General features: G+C 51.5%; 2 protein-coding genes across 6 annotated transcripts in view; one reads left to right on the top strand and one right to left on the bottom strand.

The window, feature by feature from the left end:
* RHPN2 (rhophilin Rho GTPase binding protein 2) overlaps positions 1-14,293 on the top strand; it is a 49,521-nt gene extending 35,228 nt beyond the window's left edge. For both annotated transcript variants that reach the window (XM_075992974.1, XM_012775158.3), the window contains 7 exons: positions 359-515; positions 2,375-2,494; positions 5,127-5,321; positions 8,988-9,064; positions 9,951-10,097; positions 10,703-10,858; positions 12,976-14,293. In XM_075992974.1, coding sequence (XP_075849089.1) covers positions 359-515; positions 2,375-2,494; positions 5,127-5,321; positions 8,988-9,064; positions 9,951-10,097; positions 10,703-10,858; positions 12,976-13,236 — 1,113 coding nt within the window. In that variant the 3' untranslated portion in view covers positions 13,237-14,293. The remainder of the gene's footprint in view (positions 1-358; positions 516-2,374; positions 2,495-5,126; positions 5,322-8,987; positions 9,065-9,950; positions 10,098-10,702; positions 10,859-12,975) is intronic.
* Positions 14,294-14,303: 10 nt separating this feature from the next.
* FAAP24 (FA core complex associated protein 24) lies at positions 14,304-18,075 on the bottom strand. Of its 4 annotated transcripts, XR_001156678.3 has the most exons (5): positions 17,615-18,075; positions 17,349-17,485; positions 17,020-17,172; positions 15,065-15,412; positions 14,305-14,886 (listed from the first exon to the last, which is right to left on the bottom strand). XR_001156678.3 is itself a non-coding variant. In XM_075992975.1 (4 exons), exons 2-4 carry the CDS (start codon positions 17,411-17,413, stop codon positions 15,164-15,166), a joined length of 462 nt encoding a protein of 153 aa, XP_075849090.1. In that variant the 5' UTR covers positions 17,414-17,485; positions 17,615-18,075; the 3' UTR covers positions 14,304-15,163. The 4 variants fall into 4 exon arrangements, 3 of the variants coding, with proteins under 3 accessions (XP_075849090.1, XP_012630619.2, XP_020138832.2); XM_075992975.1 differs by having other exon boundaries at positions 14,304-15,412; positions 17,020-17,167; XM_012775165.2 differs by having other exon boundaries at positions 14,304-15,412; positions 17,020-17,167; positions 18,002-18,066.
* Positions 18,076-18,244: the final 169 nt, after the last annotated feature.

Here is an 18,244-nt window from a genome sequence, read left to right as displayed (position 1 = left end):
GAGACTTCCCGGCTCCCGCGACTTCTGGGGGCGGCGGGGCCGGCCGGCACAGGTGCCCCGGGAGCGGCAGGGGCTGCCCACAACCCTGGCCGCGCGCCCACCCCGGCTGCAGCGGCGGGCCTGCGTTGTCGTGGCCCACGTCACTGCTTCAGGCGGGGATCGCCGAGTCCGTCTGCAGCTGAGCCCGAAATCCAGCATTGGTGACAGCTGCCCGGTCCCCCCTTCGTTCACTCCGGGCGCCGACAGCACAAGGAGTCGCCTGGAGCGGCTCCCAGATCCCCCAGCGTTCTCCGGCAGGGGGGCGGCCCTTTCTCTGCTTTGCGCCTGGCCGTCCTGTCCCAGCGCCGCTCTCTTGCAGGTGGCAGAGGTCTGCCAGCAGCTGCACGCGGCCATGAGCCAGGCGCCGGTCAGGGAGAACGTGCCCTACTCCTGGGCCAGCCTGGCCTGCGTGAAGGCCCACCACTACGCCGCCCTGGCCCACTACTTCTCCGCCACCCTCCTCATCGACCACCAGCGTAAGGCCTGGGCGCTGGGCGGCAGGGGGTCTGGGCAGGGCAGTGGCCGGGCTGCCAGGACGGGAGGGGACGGGGGTCGGGGTGGGGACAGGGACTCCGAGCTGAGCGAGAGATGCCTGCCCGCCCTGGAGATGCTCACAGCCTGGAGGCAGAGGGCGAGAATGGCAAGGTGACCCAGGTGGCCGTCACAACGGGCAGGTGGGAGCGGGGGCTGTAAGCTCTTCTTGGGGGGTGGGCAGCTTAATTTGGCCTAGGGGCAAGCAGATGACTTTCCACCTGGAATCGAGAATCTAAGGGCTGCCAAAAACTCAGTAATCAAGATGAGTGTGCCATTTTAAGGTAATATTTTAAATGAATCAATAAAATCCGTGATGATGGAAATTTTGAATAAAGACCAGGATTGGTAATGGATCTATGCTGAGCTGCATTGGAGGCTGTGGCAAGAAGAAATTTGGATGTTTTGTTCATCACGGGCTTTTTTGCATTGATTTGGAGACTTTAAAACTTGCATTAAGGCCGGGCGCAGTGCCTCACGCCTGTAATCTTAGCACTCTGGGAGGCCGAGGCAGGAGGATCATTTGAGCTCAGGAGTTCAAGAGCAGCCTGAGCAATAGCAAGACCCCATCTCTACTAAAAATAGAAATTAATCGAGCTGGTCCTATGGTAGTGGGTTATCAGAACTTATTAACATTAGTGTCACTAAAGTTGGTATTCAACCCCCCACTGCTACATTTGACTGGCTTTAAAAAAAAAAAAAGAAAGAAATTAATTGGCTAACTATAAGTATATAGAAAAAGTTAGCCGGGCATGGTGGCGCATGCCTGTAGTCCCAGCTACTCGGGAGGCTGAGGCAGGAGGATCGCTTGAGCCCAGGAGTCTGAGGTTGCTGTGAGCTAAGCTGACACCATGGCACTCTAGCTGGGGCAACAGAGTGAGACTCTGACTCAAAAAAAAAAAATAATTGCATTAAATTATGTCTCTTGTTTACTGAGTTCTTGGCACTCAGTTAAATGTGGAGTTCAAGGCGGGCGGCTTACTTTCCTTGCCCCACCGCTGGCTCTGACCTAGAGGTTGGGTGGCAGTTTCGGTTAGTTTTGATTAACAAATACTAACACAGGCGGCCCCCAGAGTGATTAAAAGGATGGCCTCTTGGAGCCAGACTGTTCAGGTTCTTATCTCAGCTCTGCCATTTACAAGCCGAGTGACCTTTGCCAAGTTACTGAGCTGTGTTGTGCTTCCGTTTGCTCATCTGCAAAATGAGTATAGAAAGAGAACATACTTTACCGGGCTACTATGAAAACTAAGTGTCTGTATACATGGCTAAATTGTGCCCTGTGTAGTGCATCTCAGTCCCTCCGAAAGTGTTAGCCACTACCGTTAGTATTATGTAGTCTATTCCCCAGGACAAAATTTGGAAACACATAGAAACATTGTATCCTTCCTCATTAGTATTATGTAATCTATTCTACTGGACAAGATATGGAAACACATAGAAACATTGTATCATGCCTCCTTAGTATTATATAGTCTATTCCACGTGATTTGCGAGGTTCGAGAAGGGGACCGGCACGGGCGGGGGGTGAGGTCGAGGGAGCCCCCCGAGGTGCCGGGCCAGGCAGTGCCGGGGGGGTTCTGTGTGGCGGGTCACTTGGAGGAGGTCACATGCGGGGGCTCAGGGCCAAACCATGAGCCCTGGAGCGTGTCGGTCACCGCGAGCAAAAGCTTGGGGGCAGACCGTTGTCCCCGGTGCCCGGTGCGGTTGGGGAAGAGGGGACCCGGGCGGTGGGGTTGGGAGAGTAGTGTCTGAGCGGGTCTGTGGCCGCATCGGCCGTGGCATCTAACCGGTGGCCTTGTTGCAGTGAAGCCGGGCGCGGACGAGGACCACCAGGAGAAGTGCCTGTCGCAGCTGTACGAGCACATGCCGGAGGGGCTGGCGGCCCTGGCCACGCTGAAGGACGGGCAGCAGCGCCGACAGCTGGGTGCGTGTGGGCCCCGCGCCCAGAGCCGCGGCCCGCTGGGTGGCCCGTGGGTGCCGATCCCCGACCTCGGCAGGCGGGGCGCTGGGGGGCTCGGGAGGGCGGAGTCTGGACTCTCGGCCCCCGCGGGTTCAGAAGGCACGAGGAGCGGCCCTCCAGCGGGTCCGAGAGCACCCAGGCCTCCCTCCGTGAGCCGGGGCTTTGCGATCTCCCAGCCATCTCCCTGGGATGGGCCTTGGCCACCTGGCGAGGAGGGACGTGTGTGCGGAGTTTCTCGCGTCACAGCTGCAGCACCAAGGGCACCCAGGCACTCGTAGTGAATCCGGTCTTCTCTGTGTCGCAGCGTGAATGTCCCTTTCCACGTGCAAACCTGCCTTCACCCCCAAGACCTGCGTCCCTCCCCACGCCCTCCCCCAGCATGCACACTTGCACACACACACACACACACACACACGTGTGGACACACATGCACACAGATACATACACGTGCACACACATACCCAAAAATGCACACACATGCACACAGATACAAACATGCGCACACATACACAAACATGCACACATACATGCACACAGATACACGCACTCAAATGTGTGCACACACATACACAAACGTGCACACACATGCACACAGATACACATGCGCGCACACAGAGACGTGCACACATACACATATGTGCACACACAGATGTACACAGATATACACACACAAACATGTGGACACACATGCACACAGATACATACACATGCACACACATACACAGACATGCACACAGATACACGCACACACTCAAACGTGTGCACACATACACACAGATACACACACATGCGCACACATACACAAACATGCACACAGATACACACTCACACACACTCAAATGTGTGCACACATACACAAATGTGCACACACATGCACACAGATACACATGCACACACACAAACGTGTAGGCACATGCACACAGATACACACATGCACACACACAGACGTGCACACACGCACACACATGCACAGATGCACACACACACACAAATGTGCACCCACAGTCTCCCACCTCAGTGATGGCAGCCCTGTCCCCCTGGGTGCTCAGGCCAGAACCCTCACCGTCCCCTCCTGTCATTCTTTATCTCCCCCCGCATTTAGTTAGCAGATCCCTCAGAAAACATATCCCAGATTCTGTCACTTCTTATCCCACCACCCTGGCCAAAGCCACGCGTGTATAGTGCTTGCTTAACACGCAGCGCCCCGCCGAAACTCACGCGGCCCGTGAGATGGGTCTGGCGTGGCCCCATCCTGCATCTCAGGAAGCAGAGGCCGGGAGAGGTCACGCGGCTCGCCCCGCTCGTAACCGGCCCGCCTGCTTCCCCGCGTTCCTTCCGAGTGCCCTGGCCTCGGGGGTCAGACCACACCAGTCCTTCGCCCGCACCCCAGTGGCTCCCATCCCACCCCCAGCGGGGGTGAGGTCCCCATCCTGCACTTGTCGGGTCAGGCGTGGTCCGGCCCTGCCGCTTTCTGACCTCTCTCCCACCCTCACTGCCCCAGCCACAACCCCAGCTCCTTGTTGCCCTTGAGCCCCTACCTCATCCGCACGCTCCTGCCCCAGGGCCTTTGCACTGGCTGCTCCTTCACTGCTGGTGGGGCTGCGCTTAAAAGTTACCTGCCCAGAAAGCCTTCCGTGGTCACCCATGACAGAGCGACTCGTATTCCCACCTTCTCTTGCCGCTTCTGCACACCCTGCTTTATTTTTCTCCAGTGCCCTGTCGCTGCACACGTTATTACGTGTTTCTTACATGTTTCTTTGTACTCTGCATATAGCATATTTCTTTGCTTGTTAATTATCTGTCTTCAACCCCTCCATGTGAACTCCATAAGTGCAGGGGCAAATTTTTGTTAATTGCTTCATCTCTAGTGTCTAGAACATTCAGTGACTATTTGTTGATTGAATATTTCATGGACACAAGTGAGCTTATTTTATTTTTATTTTTTGCTACAGAGTCTCACTCTGTTAACCGGGCTACCGTGAGTGCCGTGGCGTCAGCCTAGCTCACAGCAACCTCAAACTCCTGGGCTCAAGCGATCCTCCTGCCTCAGCCTCCCGAGTAGCTGGGACTACAGGCATGCGCCACCGTGCCCGGCTCACTTTCTTTTTTTTTTTTTTTTTGAGACAGAGTCTCACTCTGTTGCCCAGGCTAGAGTGAGTGCCGTGGCATCAGCCTAGCTCACAGCAACCTCAAACTCCTGGGTTCAAGGATCCTAGCTCACAGCAACCTCAAACTCCTGGATCCTCCTCCCTCAGCCTCCTGAGTAGCTGGGACTACAGGCATACGCCACCATGCCCGGCTAATTTTATATATATATATCAGTTGCCCAATTAATTTCTTTCTATTTTTAGTAGAGATGGGGGGTGGGTCTCGCTCTTGCTCAGGCTGGTTTCGAACTCTTGACCTTGAGCGATGCTCCTGCCTCTGCCTCCCATAGTGCTGGGATGACAGGCGTGAGACGATCACACACAGGCATGCATTCAGTGGAGGAGGCGTGAGCTGTCCGGGTGGGTCCTTTGGAAGAGCAGGTCGGCCGTCCGGGGCCGGCTGTCTGCCAGGCGTCACGGGTGACTCGGGTGCCGGTTTCCGCCCGCAGGGAGGTCGCACCTGCGCAGAGCCCTGGCCCACCACGAGGAGTCTGTGCGGGAGGCCAGCCTGTGCAAGAAGCTGCGCAACATCGAGGTGCTCCAGGAGGTGCTCTCCGCCGCGCAGGAGCGCTCCCGGCTCAAGTACTCGCAGCACCAGGCCGACGATGACCTCCTGAACCTGATCCAGGCTCCCGACATCGTTCGTGAGTCGCGGGGACCGCGTGCGCCTGTCTGTGTGGGTGGATGCCCGTCCTGCGGACAGAGCGTGCCCAGCCCGAGACGCGGGGCTCCCTGGGGAGACCCGGGCTTGCTTTGCGCAGGGCTCAGTGCTCAGTGCACAGTGCTCAGTGTGTAGTGTGCAGTGCCCAGGGCTCGGACCGGCCCTCGCCGGGCGCTGGGTGCTTGAGGGCTGCAGAGGGCAGGGGCTGATGGGATGCTCTTTTTTTTGAGACAGAGTCTCGCTCTGTTCTCCAGGCTAGAGTGAGTGCCGTGGCGTCAGCCTTGCTCACAGCAACCTCCAACTTCTGGGCTAAAGCGATCCTCCTGCCTCAGCCTCCTGAGTAGCTGGGACCACAGGCATGCGCCACCACGCCTGGCTAAATTTTTCTATATATGTTTTTAGTTGGCCAGTTAATTTCTTTCTATTTTTAGTAGAGACGAGGTCTCGCTCTTGCTCAGGCTGGTTTCGAACTCCTGACCTTGAGTGATCCTCCCGCCTCGGCCTCCCAGAGTGCTAGGATGACAGGTGTGAGCCGCCGCGCCCGGCCCTTGATGTGCTGCTACTCTTGCCCTGGAGTTTCCATCTCCTGACTCCCAAGTGCAGGGGCTTCCTTATGGTCCTCAGCCTTGTCAGCGACCCCTTTGCAGCAAGACGCACCCAGGCCCGGCGACAGTCCTCCCTTGGCACCGGGCACCTGCCGTCTCGGTTCTCGCCGCCCCGATCCTGCTTCCCCATCCTCTCTGCCGGCTGTTTCCTGCCCGATCCCACCCACCCTCCCTCCGGCATTTCCCAGGGGTCTGCTCTCCCTGCTTCATTCCCCTAGATCCATTTTCGTAACGTCCCATAGGCTGCCTTGGGGTCTTAGCCGCCAGTCACCTCCAGCCGGGAGCTTTCCCTGTGGTCCGACGTCTTTGCCGGGCTCCTCGCCCACCTGCGTTTCCGGCTGCCTCTGGGGAGCTGCGCTTTGCTGTCTCTGTCTTTCGCCTCCACCTTTCATCCCGGCCAACATTTCCGAGCGTCTCCCAGGTGCCCTGAGCTCAGGAATACAGAGGGTCAGAAATACGACTGCTAGCTGGGCGCGGTGGCTCACGCCCGTAATCCTAGCACTCTGGGAGGCCGAGGCGGGAGGATCTCTCGAGGTCAGGAGCTCGAAACCAGCCTGAGCAAGAGCGAGACCCTGTCTCTACTATAAATAGAAAGAAATTTATTGGCCAACTAATATATATAGAAAAAATCAGCTGGGCATGGTGGCGCATGCCTGTAGTCCCAGCTACTCGGGAGGCTGAGGCAGGAGGATTGCTTGAGCCAGGAGATTGAGGTTGCTGTGAGCTAGGCTGACGCCACGGCACTCACTCTAGCCTGGGCAACAGAGAGAGACTCTGTCTCAAAAAAAAAAAAAAAAACTGCAGGCGGTTGTTGCTGTCCTGGGGGAGGTGGCTGTCACTTCTGCCCGGGAGGGTGGGTGAGGGAGCACCTCCCCGAAGAGGTGGCTTTACAGTGAGGAATGACCAGGATCTTTCCAGAAATTAGGGGTGGGGACGGAGGGTAGCCCGGTCGAGGGAAGCCCCTCTGTCCGTATCCCCCTGTCTCAGCCTATATCCTGCACCTCTGTCTTCAGGGACCAAGCCCTTAGAGACAGGGCCCTGCTCAAGCTAGAGGCCCGGGCTTGTCCATAGCAACGTTGGTGGATATCTATGGAGCATTTGGGGTCTGCCAGGGTCTACGTGACAGTTGGCACCATGTGTATACAGGATCTCATTCAGCCCTCCTTTAATGCTACGAGGGAGGTACTGGTATCACCGGAGTGTTAGGGATGGAGAAATTAAGGCTCAGGGGCCGGGCGCGGTGGCTCACGCCTGTCATCCCAGCACTCTGGGAGGACGAGGTGGGCGGATTGCTCAAGGTCAGGAGTTTGAAACCAGCCTGAGCAAGAGGGAGACCTTGTCTCTACTAAAAATAGAAAGAAATTAATTGGCCAACTAAAAAAAAATATATATATATAATTAGCCGGGCATGGCGGCGCTTACCTGTAGTCCCAGCTACTCGGGAGGCTGAGGCAGGAGGATCGCTTGAGCCCAAGAGTTGGAGGTTGCTGTGAGCTGGGTTGAGGCCACGGCACTCTAGCCCGGGCAACAGAGTGAGACTCTGTTTCAAAAAAAGAAAGGAAAGAGAGAGAGAGAGAGAGAGAGAGAGAGAGAGAGAGAGAGGAAGAGAGAGAGAGAGAGAGAGAGAGAGAGAGAGAGAGAGAGAGAAAGAGAGGAAGAGAGGAAGAGAAGAGAAGAGAAGAGAAGAAGAGAAGAGAAGAGACGAGAAGAGAAAAGAAAGAAAAGGAAGGAAGGAAGGAAGGAAGGAAGGAAGGAAGGAAGGAAGGAAGGAAGGAAGGAAGGAAGGAAGGAAGGAAGGAAGGAAGGAAGGAAGGAAGGAAGGAAAAGAAAGAAAGAAAGAAAGAAAGAAAGAAAGAAAGAAAGAAAGAAAGAAAGAAATTAAGGCTTAAGGAGATCAAAGTTCTTGCCCCCAGTGACCAAGCTGCTAGGTGGAACCAGGGCTGGTGCCCAGGGACTGTCCTTCAGGGACACGGTAGGCACCTCTGTGGCTGGGAGGTAGAGACTCGAACTCCACGGAGAGGGGGCGAGCAGCTGCAGTGGGGGCGGCGGCTGCTCTTATAGTAGACGAGTAGCTGCCGGAGCCCCGCGCTGGAGTAAGTGGGTTGCAAGGAGCCACAGGGTCCTTTTGTGGACAGAGGGGTGTGAGCCACCTTGGTGGTGCCAGCCATCCTTGCCTGGATGTTCCGCTACACTGTTGTTCACAGAGGTGTGTAGCTACCAGCGGACGGGATTCGGCGAAGCCACCCCTCGCTGTGAAGTCCTCACATTGCACAGTCATGATGAAAACAGGAAGCCCAGTACCCCCGGGACTGTGGACAGGGACATGGAACGTCCGTAACTGCAGCCCCTGAAGTGCAGGTGGCTCCTCAGTAGGGCGTTAAGAGCGCCAGAGGACGCCCGACAGACGCCAGGGGCTCCTTGGAGGGGGCGTCGCGTCTGACCGTCACTGCTTCGTCCCAGCCCAGAGCAGCCCACTGGCCCGGTAGCTGCCCACTGGCGGGGGTTGGAGCAGTATTCCATCTTCTTGTGCTGCTCCCCTAGACCAAGGGGAAGGACCGGTGACCAGGAGAGAGTGTCGCTGCCTCTTCCCTTCGGAGAGAAGGCTGTAGAACTGAGTTTTCTTTTTCTTTTCTTTCTTTTTTTTTTTGAGACAGAGAGTCTCACTGTGTTGCCCAGGCTAGAGTGAGTGCCGTGGCGTCAGCCTGGCTCACAGCAACCTCAGACTCCTGGGCTCAAGCGATCCTCCTGCCTCAGCCTCCCGAGTAGCTGGGACTACAGGCATGCGCCACCATGCCCGGCTAATTCTTGCTATATATTTTTAGTTGGCCAATTAATTTCCTTCTATTTTTTAGTAGAGATGGGGGTCTCGCTCTTGCTCAGGCTGGTCTCGAACTCCTGACCTCGAGCGATCCTCCCGCCTCAGCCTCCCAGAGTGCTAGGATTACAGGTGTGAGCCGACGCGCCCGGCCTCGAGACCTGAGTTTTCAAGGATCACTTTTATCGACAGAAACATTTATCTTTTCGTTTTTAATCTTCTTTTCCAGCTAAAACTGAGCAGGAGGCTGAAATCACACCGCCCCAGTTCTCCAAGTTGGCGGTAACGGACTTCTTTCAGAAGCTGGTAAGTTGGATGCTTATCTCATAAGCCACCTAAGGAGGTGGCTCTTACATTTTGCTAGTTTGCTGTCTTAGTTTATCTGGGCGGCTGTCACAAAATGCCATCAACTGGGCGGCTTATAAACCACAGACGTTTAGTTCTCTCATTTCTTGAGGCTGGGACGTCCGAGATCAAGGCATCACCAGATTGGGTGTCTGGTGGGGGCCCACTCTCTGTTCATAGATGACACCTTCTCACTGTGTCCCCATATGGCAGAAGAGGCAGCAGAGCTCCCTGGGGCCTATTGTATAAAGATGCTAATCCTGCCAGGCGCACGCCTGTCATCCTAGCACTCTGGGAGGCCGAGGCGGGAGGATCGCTTGAGCCAGGAGTTTGTGGTTGCTGTGAGCTAGGCTGACGGCACGGCACTCACTCTAGCCTGGGCAACAAAGCGAGGCTCTGTCTCAAAAAAAAAAAAAAAGTTGCTAATCCCATTCTTGGGGGCATGACCTAATCACCTTCCAAAAGGCCCCACCTCCTAGTGATCGCATTGGTGGTTAGGTTTTAATGTACATATTTTGGGTGGGTGGGGACACAAATATTCAGACCACAGCATAATTTTAAAAAGTTACTTTTAGGCATTTTAGATTTTTTTTTTGTATTAGAGATCTTATTTTTAAGATAATTTCTAAGAGATAAATTTATTGCAAATATATCAGATATACTAGAGAAGTGGCAATGAATGTTCTCGTCTGACTGCTCCAGCACCTCATCAGCTGAGATGGCGTCATTAGTCTGTGACCGAAGCCAAGTGATATTTTCAAAGGGGGAAGAGTCAAAAACTTCCGTTAGCTCTTAAATGTCTGGTTCGGCCTTCAAATCCTACCCCTAACGGTGTTGTCTTCCAAAGGGCCCCTTGTCTGTGTTTTCGGCCAACAAGAGGTGGACTCCTCCTCGAAGCGTTCACTTCACCGCAGAAGAAGGGGACTTGGGGTTCACGTTGAGAGGCAACACCCCGGTTCAGGTCCACTGCCTGGATCCGTACTGCTCGGCCGGGGTAAGCACGCTGGGAGCAGGATCCGCCGGCAGCTTCCCGCAGAGTCAGCCTGGGAAACATACAGAGAAATGGTTCAAACACGTGTATCCGGGTGATTGAATTTAGGGTTCGCCCAGGTCGGAAGCCTGACTTGATGTGAAAGGCCTCGTGGATGCCACGTGCCCAGTAAGAAAAGGATTGATTTTTGCTTTCTTGACGCAAACGTAATGCAAGTATCTATTTTGTTAATGCGTCTGGGAACCGGTCTGGGATTTGAGTGAACAAAACGTTGACCTTTGAGGCCGAGGCGGGAGGATCGCTCGAGGTCAGGAGTTCGAGACCAGCCTGAGCAAGAGCGAGACCCCCGTCTCTACTAAAAATAGAAAGAAATTAGCTGGACAACCAAAAATATATAGAGAAAAAATTAGCCGGGCGTGGTGGCGCATGCCTGTAGTCCCAGCTACTCGGGAGGCTGAGGCAGGAGGATCACTTGAGCCCAGGAGTTGGAGGTTGCTGTGAGCTAGGCTGGCACCACGGCACTCGCTCTAGTCTGGGCAACAGAGAGAGACTATCTCCAAAAACAAAAAAAAAATATGTTGACCTTTATTTAAATAATACCTTTGTAGCTGGCAGGAGCCAAGGAGGGAGATTACATTGTTTCCATTCAAGGCGTGGACTGCAAGTGGCTGACAGTGGGTGAGGTTATGAAACTGCTGAAGAGCTTTGGCGAGGACGAGATCGAGATGAAGGTCGTGAGCCTCCTGGACTCCACGTCATCCATGGTGTGTCCTGACAGTGTCCCTGGGTAAAACCTCTGCACGCCCCGCCCCGGGGATCTCTTTGCCAGGCCCTCTGCCTCCCACCGGCGTGATGTGGCACAAACCACTGAACGCCTAAGCTTGCAGTCACTGGGGTGTGCTCACCTTGGCTCAAAGAGATAATGGCAAAAACTTTTCTTAATCCTATAGATAAAATAATTGATTTATCTTCCTGATTAAATTCTTATTGGCTGAGTGCAATGGCTCATGCCTGTAATTACAACAATCTGGAAGGCCAAGGCAGGAGGATGCTTGAGGCCAGGAGTTCAAAACCATCCTGAGCAAGAGTAAGACCCCATCTCTACAAAAAAAAAAAAGAAAAGAAAAATTAGCTGGGCATGGTGGCACATGCCTGTAGTCCCAGCTACTCGGGAGGCTGAGGCAGGAGGATCGCTTGAGCCCAGGAGTTTGAGGTTGCTGTGAGCTAGGCTGACGCCGCGGCACTCTGGCCTGGGCAAAAGAGTGAGACTCTGTATAAAAAAAAAAAAAAAGTTTAATTACAAAAGTGTAATACATGCTCATGTTTAAAAAAACAGTTCCAGTAGTACAGATGGGCTTAAGACAAGTGATGAACATCCCTCTCTACAACTCGGAGACATTAGTGTTAGCCACTTCCTGGGATGTCTTGGGAAGCCTTCAGCTTGTCTGCAAGTTCACGTGCACCGTTTTCTCCTTTAATTTTTCCAGGCGGGAGGAATCACACCGTAGATTCTCTTCTGCACTTTGCCACACTTGGTAATGAACCTTAGACCTTCCCCCTAAACAGCAGTCACTTACTCACTGCACAAATATTGACCGAGCGTCAGCCGTGTGCCAGGTGCTCGCTTAGGTGCTGGAGCTCCAGCTCGAGCGCGACAGATAAGGTCCCTGCCCCCGGGAAACTCTAAAGCAGCAAATACCTGGTTGTGATTTTGATAAGTGCCTTAAAGGAAAGAAAACGTGGAACATGGTAGAATGACTGGGGTGGGGAGGGGCTGCTCTAGGCAGTTGAGGGAGGAACAAGAGGACCATCCAGGTAAAGGCACCAACACGAGACGGGAAGCCCTACTGTTTGTGTGTGTGTGTGTTTTTGGAGACAGAGTGTCACTGTGTTGCTCAGGCTGGAGTGCTGTGGCATCAGCCTAGCTCACAGCAACCTCAGACTTCCGGGCTCAAGCGATCCTCCTGCCTCAGCCTCCCGAGTAGCTGGAATTACAGGCATGCGCCACCATGCCTGGCTAATTTTTTCTATATGTTTTTAGTTGGCCGATTTACTTCTTTCTATTTTTTAGTAGAGACGGGGTCTCGCTCTTGCTCAGGCTGGTTTCGAACTCCTGACCTCGAGAGATCCGCCCACCTCGGCCTCCCTCCCAAAGTGCTAGGATTACAGGCGTGAGCCACCACGCCCGGCCCGTGTGTTTTCATTTCTGTGTATTCCTTTCTCAAATATAGTTAAGAACCTCAAGGAGTGAGTAGTGGTTTCTAAGCCTTGAGTTGCTACACCTGAGTACATTTCTTAAAAATTTTCCTTAAGGCCGGGCGTGGTGGCTCACGCCTGTAATCCTAGCACTCTGGGAGGCCAAGGCAGGCGGATTGCTCGAGGTCAGGAGTTCGAAACCAGCCTGAGCAAGAGCAAGACCCCGTCTCTACTATAAATAGAAAGAAATTAACCGGCAAACTAATATATATAGAAAAAATTAGCCGGGCATGGTGGCGCATGCCTGTAGTCCCAGCTACTCGGGAGGCTGAGGCAGGAGGATCACTTGAGCCCAAGAGTTTGAGGTTGCTGTGAGCGAGGCTGACGCCACGGCACTCACTCTAGCCTGGGCAACAGAGCGAGACTCTCTCTCAAAAAAAAAAAAATTCCTTAAAATTGGTGTCACACCTGAGTTTCAGAATTATATCAACTTAAGAATTTACATAAGCATTCTTACATCAGCTTCAGAGTTTCCATAAGCATTGGTGACACCCAAGTTTCAGAATTATATCAACTTAATTTTTAAGAGGGTGCTGTAAGTGCAGGATGAGTCTCCAACTCGGCGATCGCGGATCAGACATCCTGAAGATGTCTGACGCCCTTTTCCTTCCTTGTCTGCTCGCAGCATAATAAGTGTGCCACGTACTCCGTGGGGATGCAGAAAACGTACTCCATGATCTGCTTAGCCATTGAGGACGACGATAAAAGTGATAAGACCAAGAAAATCTCGAAGAAGCTGTCCTTCCTGAGCTGGGGCACCAGCAAGAACAGGCAGAAGTCGGCCAGCACCCTGTGCCTCCCTTCCGTTGGGGTCTCGAGGCCTCAGATCAAGAAGAAGCTCCCCTCTCCTCTCAGCCTTCTCAACTCCGAGAGTTCTCTGTACTGACTCGAGGAAACAAAAAACGCTCGGGCCCCTGGACGTTGAGGGTGCTGGCGAGGCCTTCACGATTTGTGCCATGGTGGAAAATACCTAAATGTTTTCAGATCTCATTGTTCACGTGGTATAGATTTGCATTTCATGTGTTTTTATGAAAGTAACAAGAAACCTCTGGAAATCTGTGAACCACAAACTTCTTTGAGGGGTGTCACTATATTGCTGCAAAAAAGTTATTTATTATATAAAGTCTTGTAAATAGTGTTGAAGATATGGCTGTTTTTAGTGGTTAGGACTGTTTGTGATAGTTTCCAGGTTTGGGTAATAATCATTCCTTAATCTAGAATTCAGATGCCCCCTGAATTAAGGGGGTTCAGAGGGCTGTCATGGTAGAGCTAAATTAGTGTTACTAAAAACTGTTCCAAAGAGCTGCTTTTCCTAATAGGAAGGAATTATTTAACCTAAAACAACAAGATTTTACTATTAATATCTACATAATATGAATGTTATTTCTAGATAAAGTCTAGTGCCAAATTTGTCTTGATTTATTAAATAAAAGCAATTTAGGAGCAGCTTTTCTTCTAGTTTGATGTCATGTAAAAGTTGCTAACACAGTGGCAGTGTTAGATGAAGATGCTATCTACAAGGTAGATAATATACTGTTTGATACTCAAAACATTTTTCATGTTGTTGAAAGTAGAAGGTACATAATTGTATATTATAAGTCTTGGGTAAAAAAAGGAGTTTTATGTCTTATAAGGTGAAAATGTAAATGATTCCATTTCAAAGCTCTATTTGACTTTTTTAAGTGACATTCTTACCAATTGATTTCTCTTGCTATAGGTTGGATGATACTGTGACTCTAATAAGATTCACAGTTGACATAGTACAAGTTACATACATAGCTGGAAATATATAGCATTGAAATCTGATTTTGAGAATCATTAAGAATTTAATCATTTTCTGTTGTGCAATATCTTGAGGGAAACAACCACCTTTGGGAAAGTGTATCCAGTGCTCTTAGGGTCATGTTTGTATAAATATTTAAATAAACATTCACACACCTGAATTGTTTTCACTTTTATTTCATTTTAATTTCCCCCTTTTTCAAATTGTTTCCGCTTTAATGCACAATGTGTTTTGATTTTAAAAATTACTAACATTTCACGAAGCAGGACTTAATTGTATTTATTTCTTGAAGAGGCAGCTGCACCTTTTGATTACCAGCCCCTAGCTCCCCTCACTGGCTGCAGCTGCCCCTAACATTTTCTTGTGTGTCCTCCCACTGCTGGACCACACATATACAGGCACTTTCTTTTCTGCCTCACACACATTGATTTTTCAGCTTTAAATGGGAAATTTAGACTCCAGGCTTTGTGATTCAGAATGCATGCCCAGTGATTACAAACTGTACAGCTACCAAAAAAAGAGAAAGAAAACGGGGAGGAAAGGAAGAATGAAGGAAGGAACTGTTGTGCAGTTGTGTAACTGTTTATTTACGTTGGCAGCAGCCCTCATAGCGCAGGTATTAATACATGAAGGCCAGACCTGAGCAGCAGCTCCGACACCAGGAACAAGGGGCTTATGATGCACAGGGCTTCGTTGTGTGTCTGTTTCCTTTGATGGTCACACCCTCCACCTGGAACTTTTTATAAGACTTCCCTATGATAGACACAGGTCAAGGTCACACATTATATATAATATGGCCCTAACTGACTTTTTTGCTGAGAATGAAGATCCCCGCCGGCTCTTTTCGGCTCAGCAGAGGGAGGGCCGTGCCCACCAACTGCAATGCAGTCTGCAGGGCCGTGCCCACCTGCGGGCTCCGCTCAGGCCTCACCTCATCTTCTAGTTGCTGTGAGGAGAAGTCTTTTTTTTTCCTTCTTAGTTCTTGAGTATGTAAGCAAGATCCTGTTGTTTGAGGCCTAACGGCCAGCTGTCACCCGGACTGTGTGAAGAAGGCGTGGATTTGCTGTGCTGCCGCTTGTCCGACCACCTGTTCCAGTTCCTGGACGGAAGCGTTGCTCAGTTGCTGGATACTTGGGAACTTCTGGAGCAGCAGGGGCGCCTTCACTTTCCCTACGCCCGGGATCTGCTGCACGGTTCGAAGGAGCGACAGCTCGGACAGCAGAGCCCGTTTCTTCCTGAGAAAAGGGTTCTTACTGGGCTCTCTGGTTTGCTCCTGAACCTGAACCAGAAATTAAAGAGAAAGCACATGAGCGCCCTCTGGAGGACTGGCGGCGTTCTTAAAATTTGTTTCGTGGAAATTCGGTTTTTCCATTTGGTTCGGCTGGACTTGTGGGTACCAATGTTTTCAGATACCATGAACATAATTTTTCAGGCAACAAAATTATTGAAATATGAATCACTAGCCGTACAAAGGAGTAAGACGTAAACAATTTATAAAAAACTTGAGTTTTCAGAATGTTTCAGATAAAACGAATGAGAAACATACTCTGAGGAATTCGAATACTTTCCTATGGTCCGTTAAGAAACATTTCAGTTGTGCAAGTGTAAATGATAGTTATACCTAACCTAGATCTGCTTCATACTGGACCTGCAGGCAGCTTGCCTATCACAGGAGAAACCCAGTCTTCAGCTTGTGGTGGTTCTACTAAGGCAGACAACAGCATCGTATCAAGGGAAGTTAGGAATACCGAACCACACAGGGCTGCCTGCCATTCCCAATTTGGTTCTCAACCCTAGGTGCACATCAGAGGGGGAAATTGAACAACAACACAGGCCCCAGTGCAGTAGCTCACGCCTGTAATTCTAACACTCTGGGAGGCTGAGGCAGGAGGGTCGCTTGAGCCCAGGAGTCTAAGGTTGCTGTGAGCTAAGCTGATGCCACGGCACTCTAGCCAGGGTAACAGAGTGAGACTGTCTCAGACAAAACAAAATAATAATGCAAAAGCAGTGATGCGGGCCGGGCGCGGTGGCTCACGCCTGTAATCCTAGCACTCTGGGAGGCCGAGGCGGGCGGATTGCTCGAGGTCAGGAGTTCGAAACCAGCCTGAGCAAGAGTGAGACCCCGTCTCTACTATAAATAGAAAGAAATTAATTGGCCAACTAATATATATAAAAAATTAGCCGGGCATGGTGGCGAATGCCTGTAGTCCCAGCTACTTGGGAGGCTGAGGCAGGAGGATTGCTTGAGCCAGGAGTTTGAGGTTGCTGTGAGCTAGGCTGACGCCACGGCACTCACTCTAGCCTGGGCAACAAAGCGAGACTCTGTCTCAAAAAAAAAAAAAAAAAAAAAAAAAAAAAAAAAAAAAAGCAGTGATGCTCTGGCCCTACCACTATGTTTTGATTTTTAATTGGTCAGAGGTAAGGCTCATGTGTTACTATTTTAAAAGTTCCCCAGGACATTGTAATGTACAACCAAGTTGAAAAGTCAGTGAGGACAACAGAGAACCAGGTTTTTTGTTTGTTTTTAGATAAACATCACAAACTTGCACACACACAAGTGCTGTAGGGATGCGGCAAAGCAGCTGCTGGTTGACTTATTCGCCAGTGTAAATGCAAGATAATAATGAATGATGGCGTCGTCACAGCCTGGGAGTCTCAAACTGGGTCTCCAACTGGTTTACTTTGTGATCCACTTGCCTAGAGTGGGCGGCAAGCTCAGCTGGCTGCCGAGGCAGCTTCTGAACATACTAATAAATTCCTCAAAAAGGTTTTCTAAACCAGCACGGGGAATGACAGATTGGATTGATGAGTTGCAATTATAGCAAGGGCAGCTGAGAGTCTGCATGGGGTCAGGTCTACGGTGAAAGTAGAGGAAGCCACACTTACTAACTGGACAATGAGGCAGGATGCTTCCATCTGGTTGGCCACTGGAAGTAACACCATTCCAAGGTCCAGCACAGTAAACTTCTGTAAGGCTGGGAAGTATTGTTCACTCATCCGGGTTTTTTCAACTACTACGATGCCTTGAAGATTACTGGACTTAAAAGAAGACAGTAGTAAATCATTGTGTGACAAAAATTCCTTTCAAGGTTAAGAAAGCTATCACTGTGTGCTTCGAATGGCCAATGGTTTTATATAAATTATTCCACGAGATGGAGGGGAAAGGGGATAACCAAGTCCATGTGCAATTTCAGTTTCTTTAATCCAGTACTTACATTTCTAACCCGAACAAGCCTCTTTCTGTAGCCATTTCCTGCCACCAAATCAGCTTCTGTGACATAAAGGATGCAGGATCTATTCGACAGGTAAAAATCTGGTGTCAGGCCATCCTCAAAAATGAGCTTAATTTTCCCTTAAAATGAAAATGAGATCTGTGAGTGAGCTTTGTATGAAAAGGCAGCAACAGGCAAACCGTCAAAAAAAAAAAAAAAAAAAAGTGTGGGGGCAGGACAGGGCTTATGGCAGCAGGCAGCCCACTGACCTTGCATCTCCTGCGCCAGCTGCGACCCGCGCCATTTCTCACTGGCCACGATGTGCCCCAAAGGCACGTGCACGGGGCCCGGGCCATCAGGGGGGCCCCTTTCCATCGGAGGGAAATGCAACACGGCCCCACACTGCGCTCGAAGCCGGGGCCTCTGGGGCAGGATCCCGTCTGCAGAGTGTTCTTTCAAAAACCGAATTATTTGCACAAGTCTAAGAACCGGGAGATTCCTGTCCCGGTGGCCGCGTCCCTCGTTTTCGTCACGTACCTGGCCCTGGCACCCCAGCTCGCCGCGCACTATGGCTCCCCAGTCCAGTCCAGGGCGGGGACCGAGCTAGCAGGGTCCCCACCTCCGCCCCACTCTACACAAGGGCGACTTTTTTTTACCTGAGGCCGAGCCACTTCCGGCTTCACGCCTCAGATGCTCTCAAAGTGCTTCATCCAGCCCGCCCTCCGCCCCCCACAGCGGCGGATAGGCTGTGGCGTTGGAGATGGACACCTAACTCGGCCAATGAGAGAACCGACAGCGCAGACCGTTTCCGCTCTGGGGGGGAAGTTGAATGGAACCTGCCGGTTGCCAACACGACGCGCGTGGAAGTAAGCTTGGCTCTGATTGGTCGCGGACAAAAC

The sequence above is a fragment of the Microcebus murinus genome, chromosome 16 (genome assembly GCF_040939455.1).
Source record: "Microcebus murinus isolate Inina chromosome 16, M.murinus_Inina_mat1.0, whole genome shotgun sequence".
NCBI classification, from domain to species: domain Eukaryota; kingdom Metazoa; phylum Chordata; class Mammalia; order Primates; family Cheirogaleidae; genus Microcebus; species Microcebus murinus.
The sequence above is the reverse complement of the archived record's forward strand: the minus strand, read 5'-3'. Positions and strand labels throughout refer to the sequence as shown.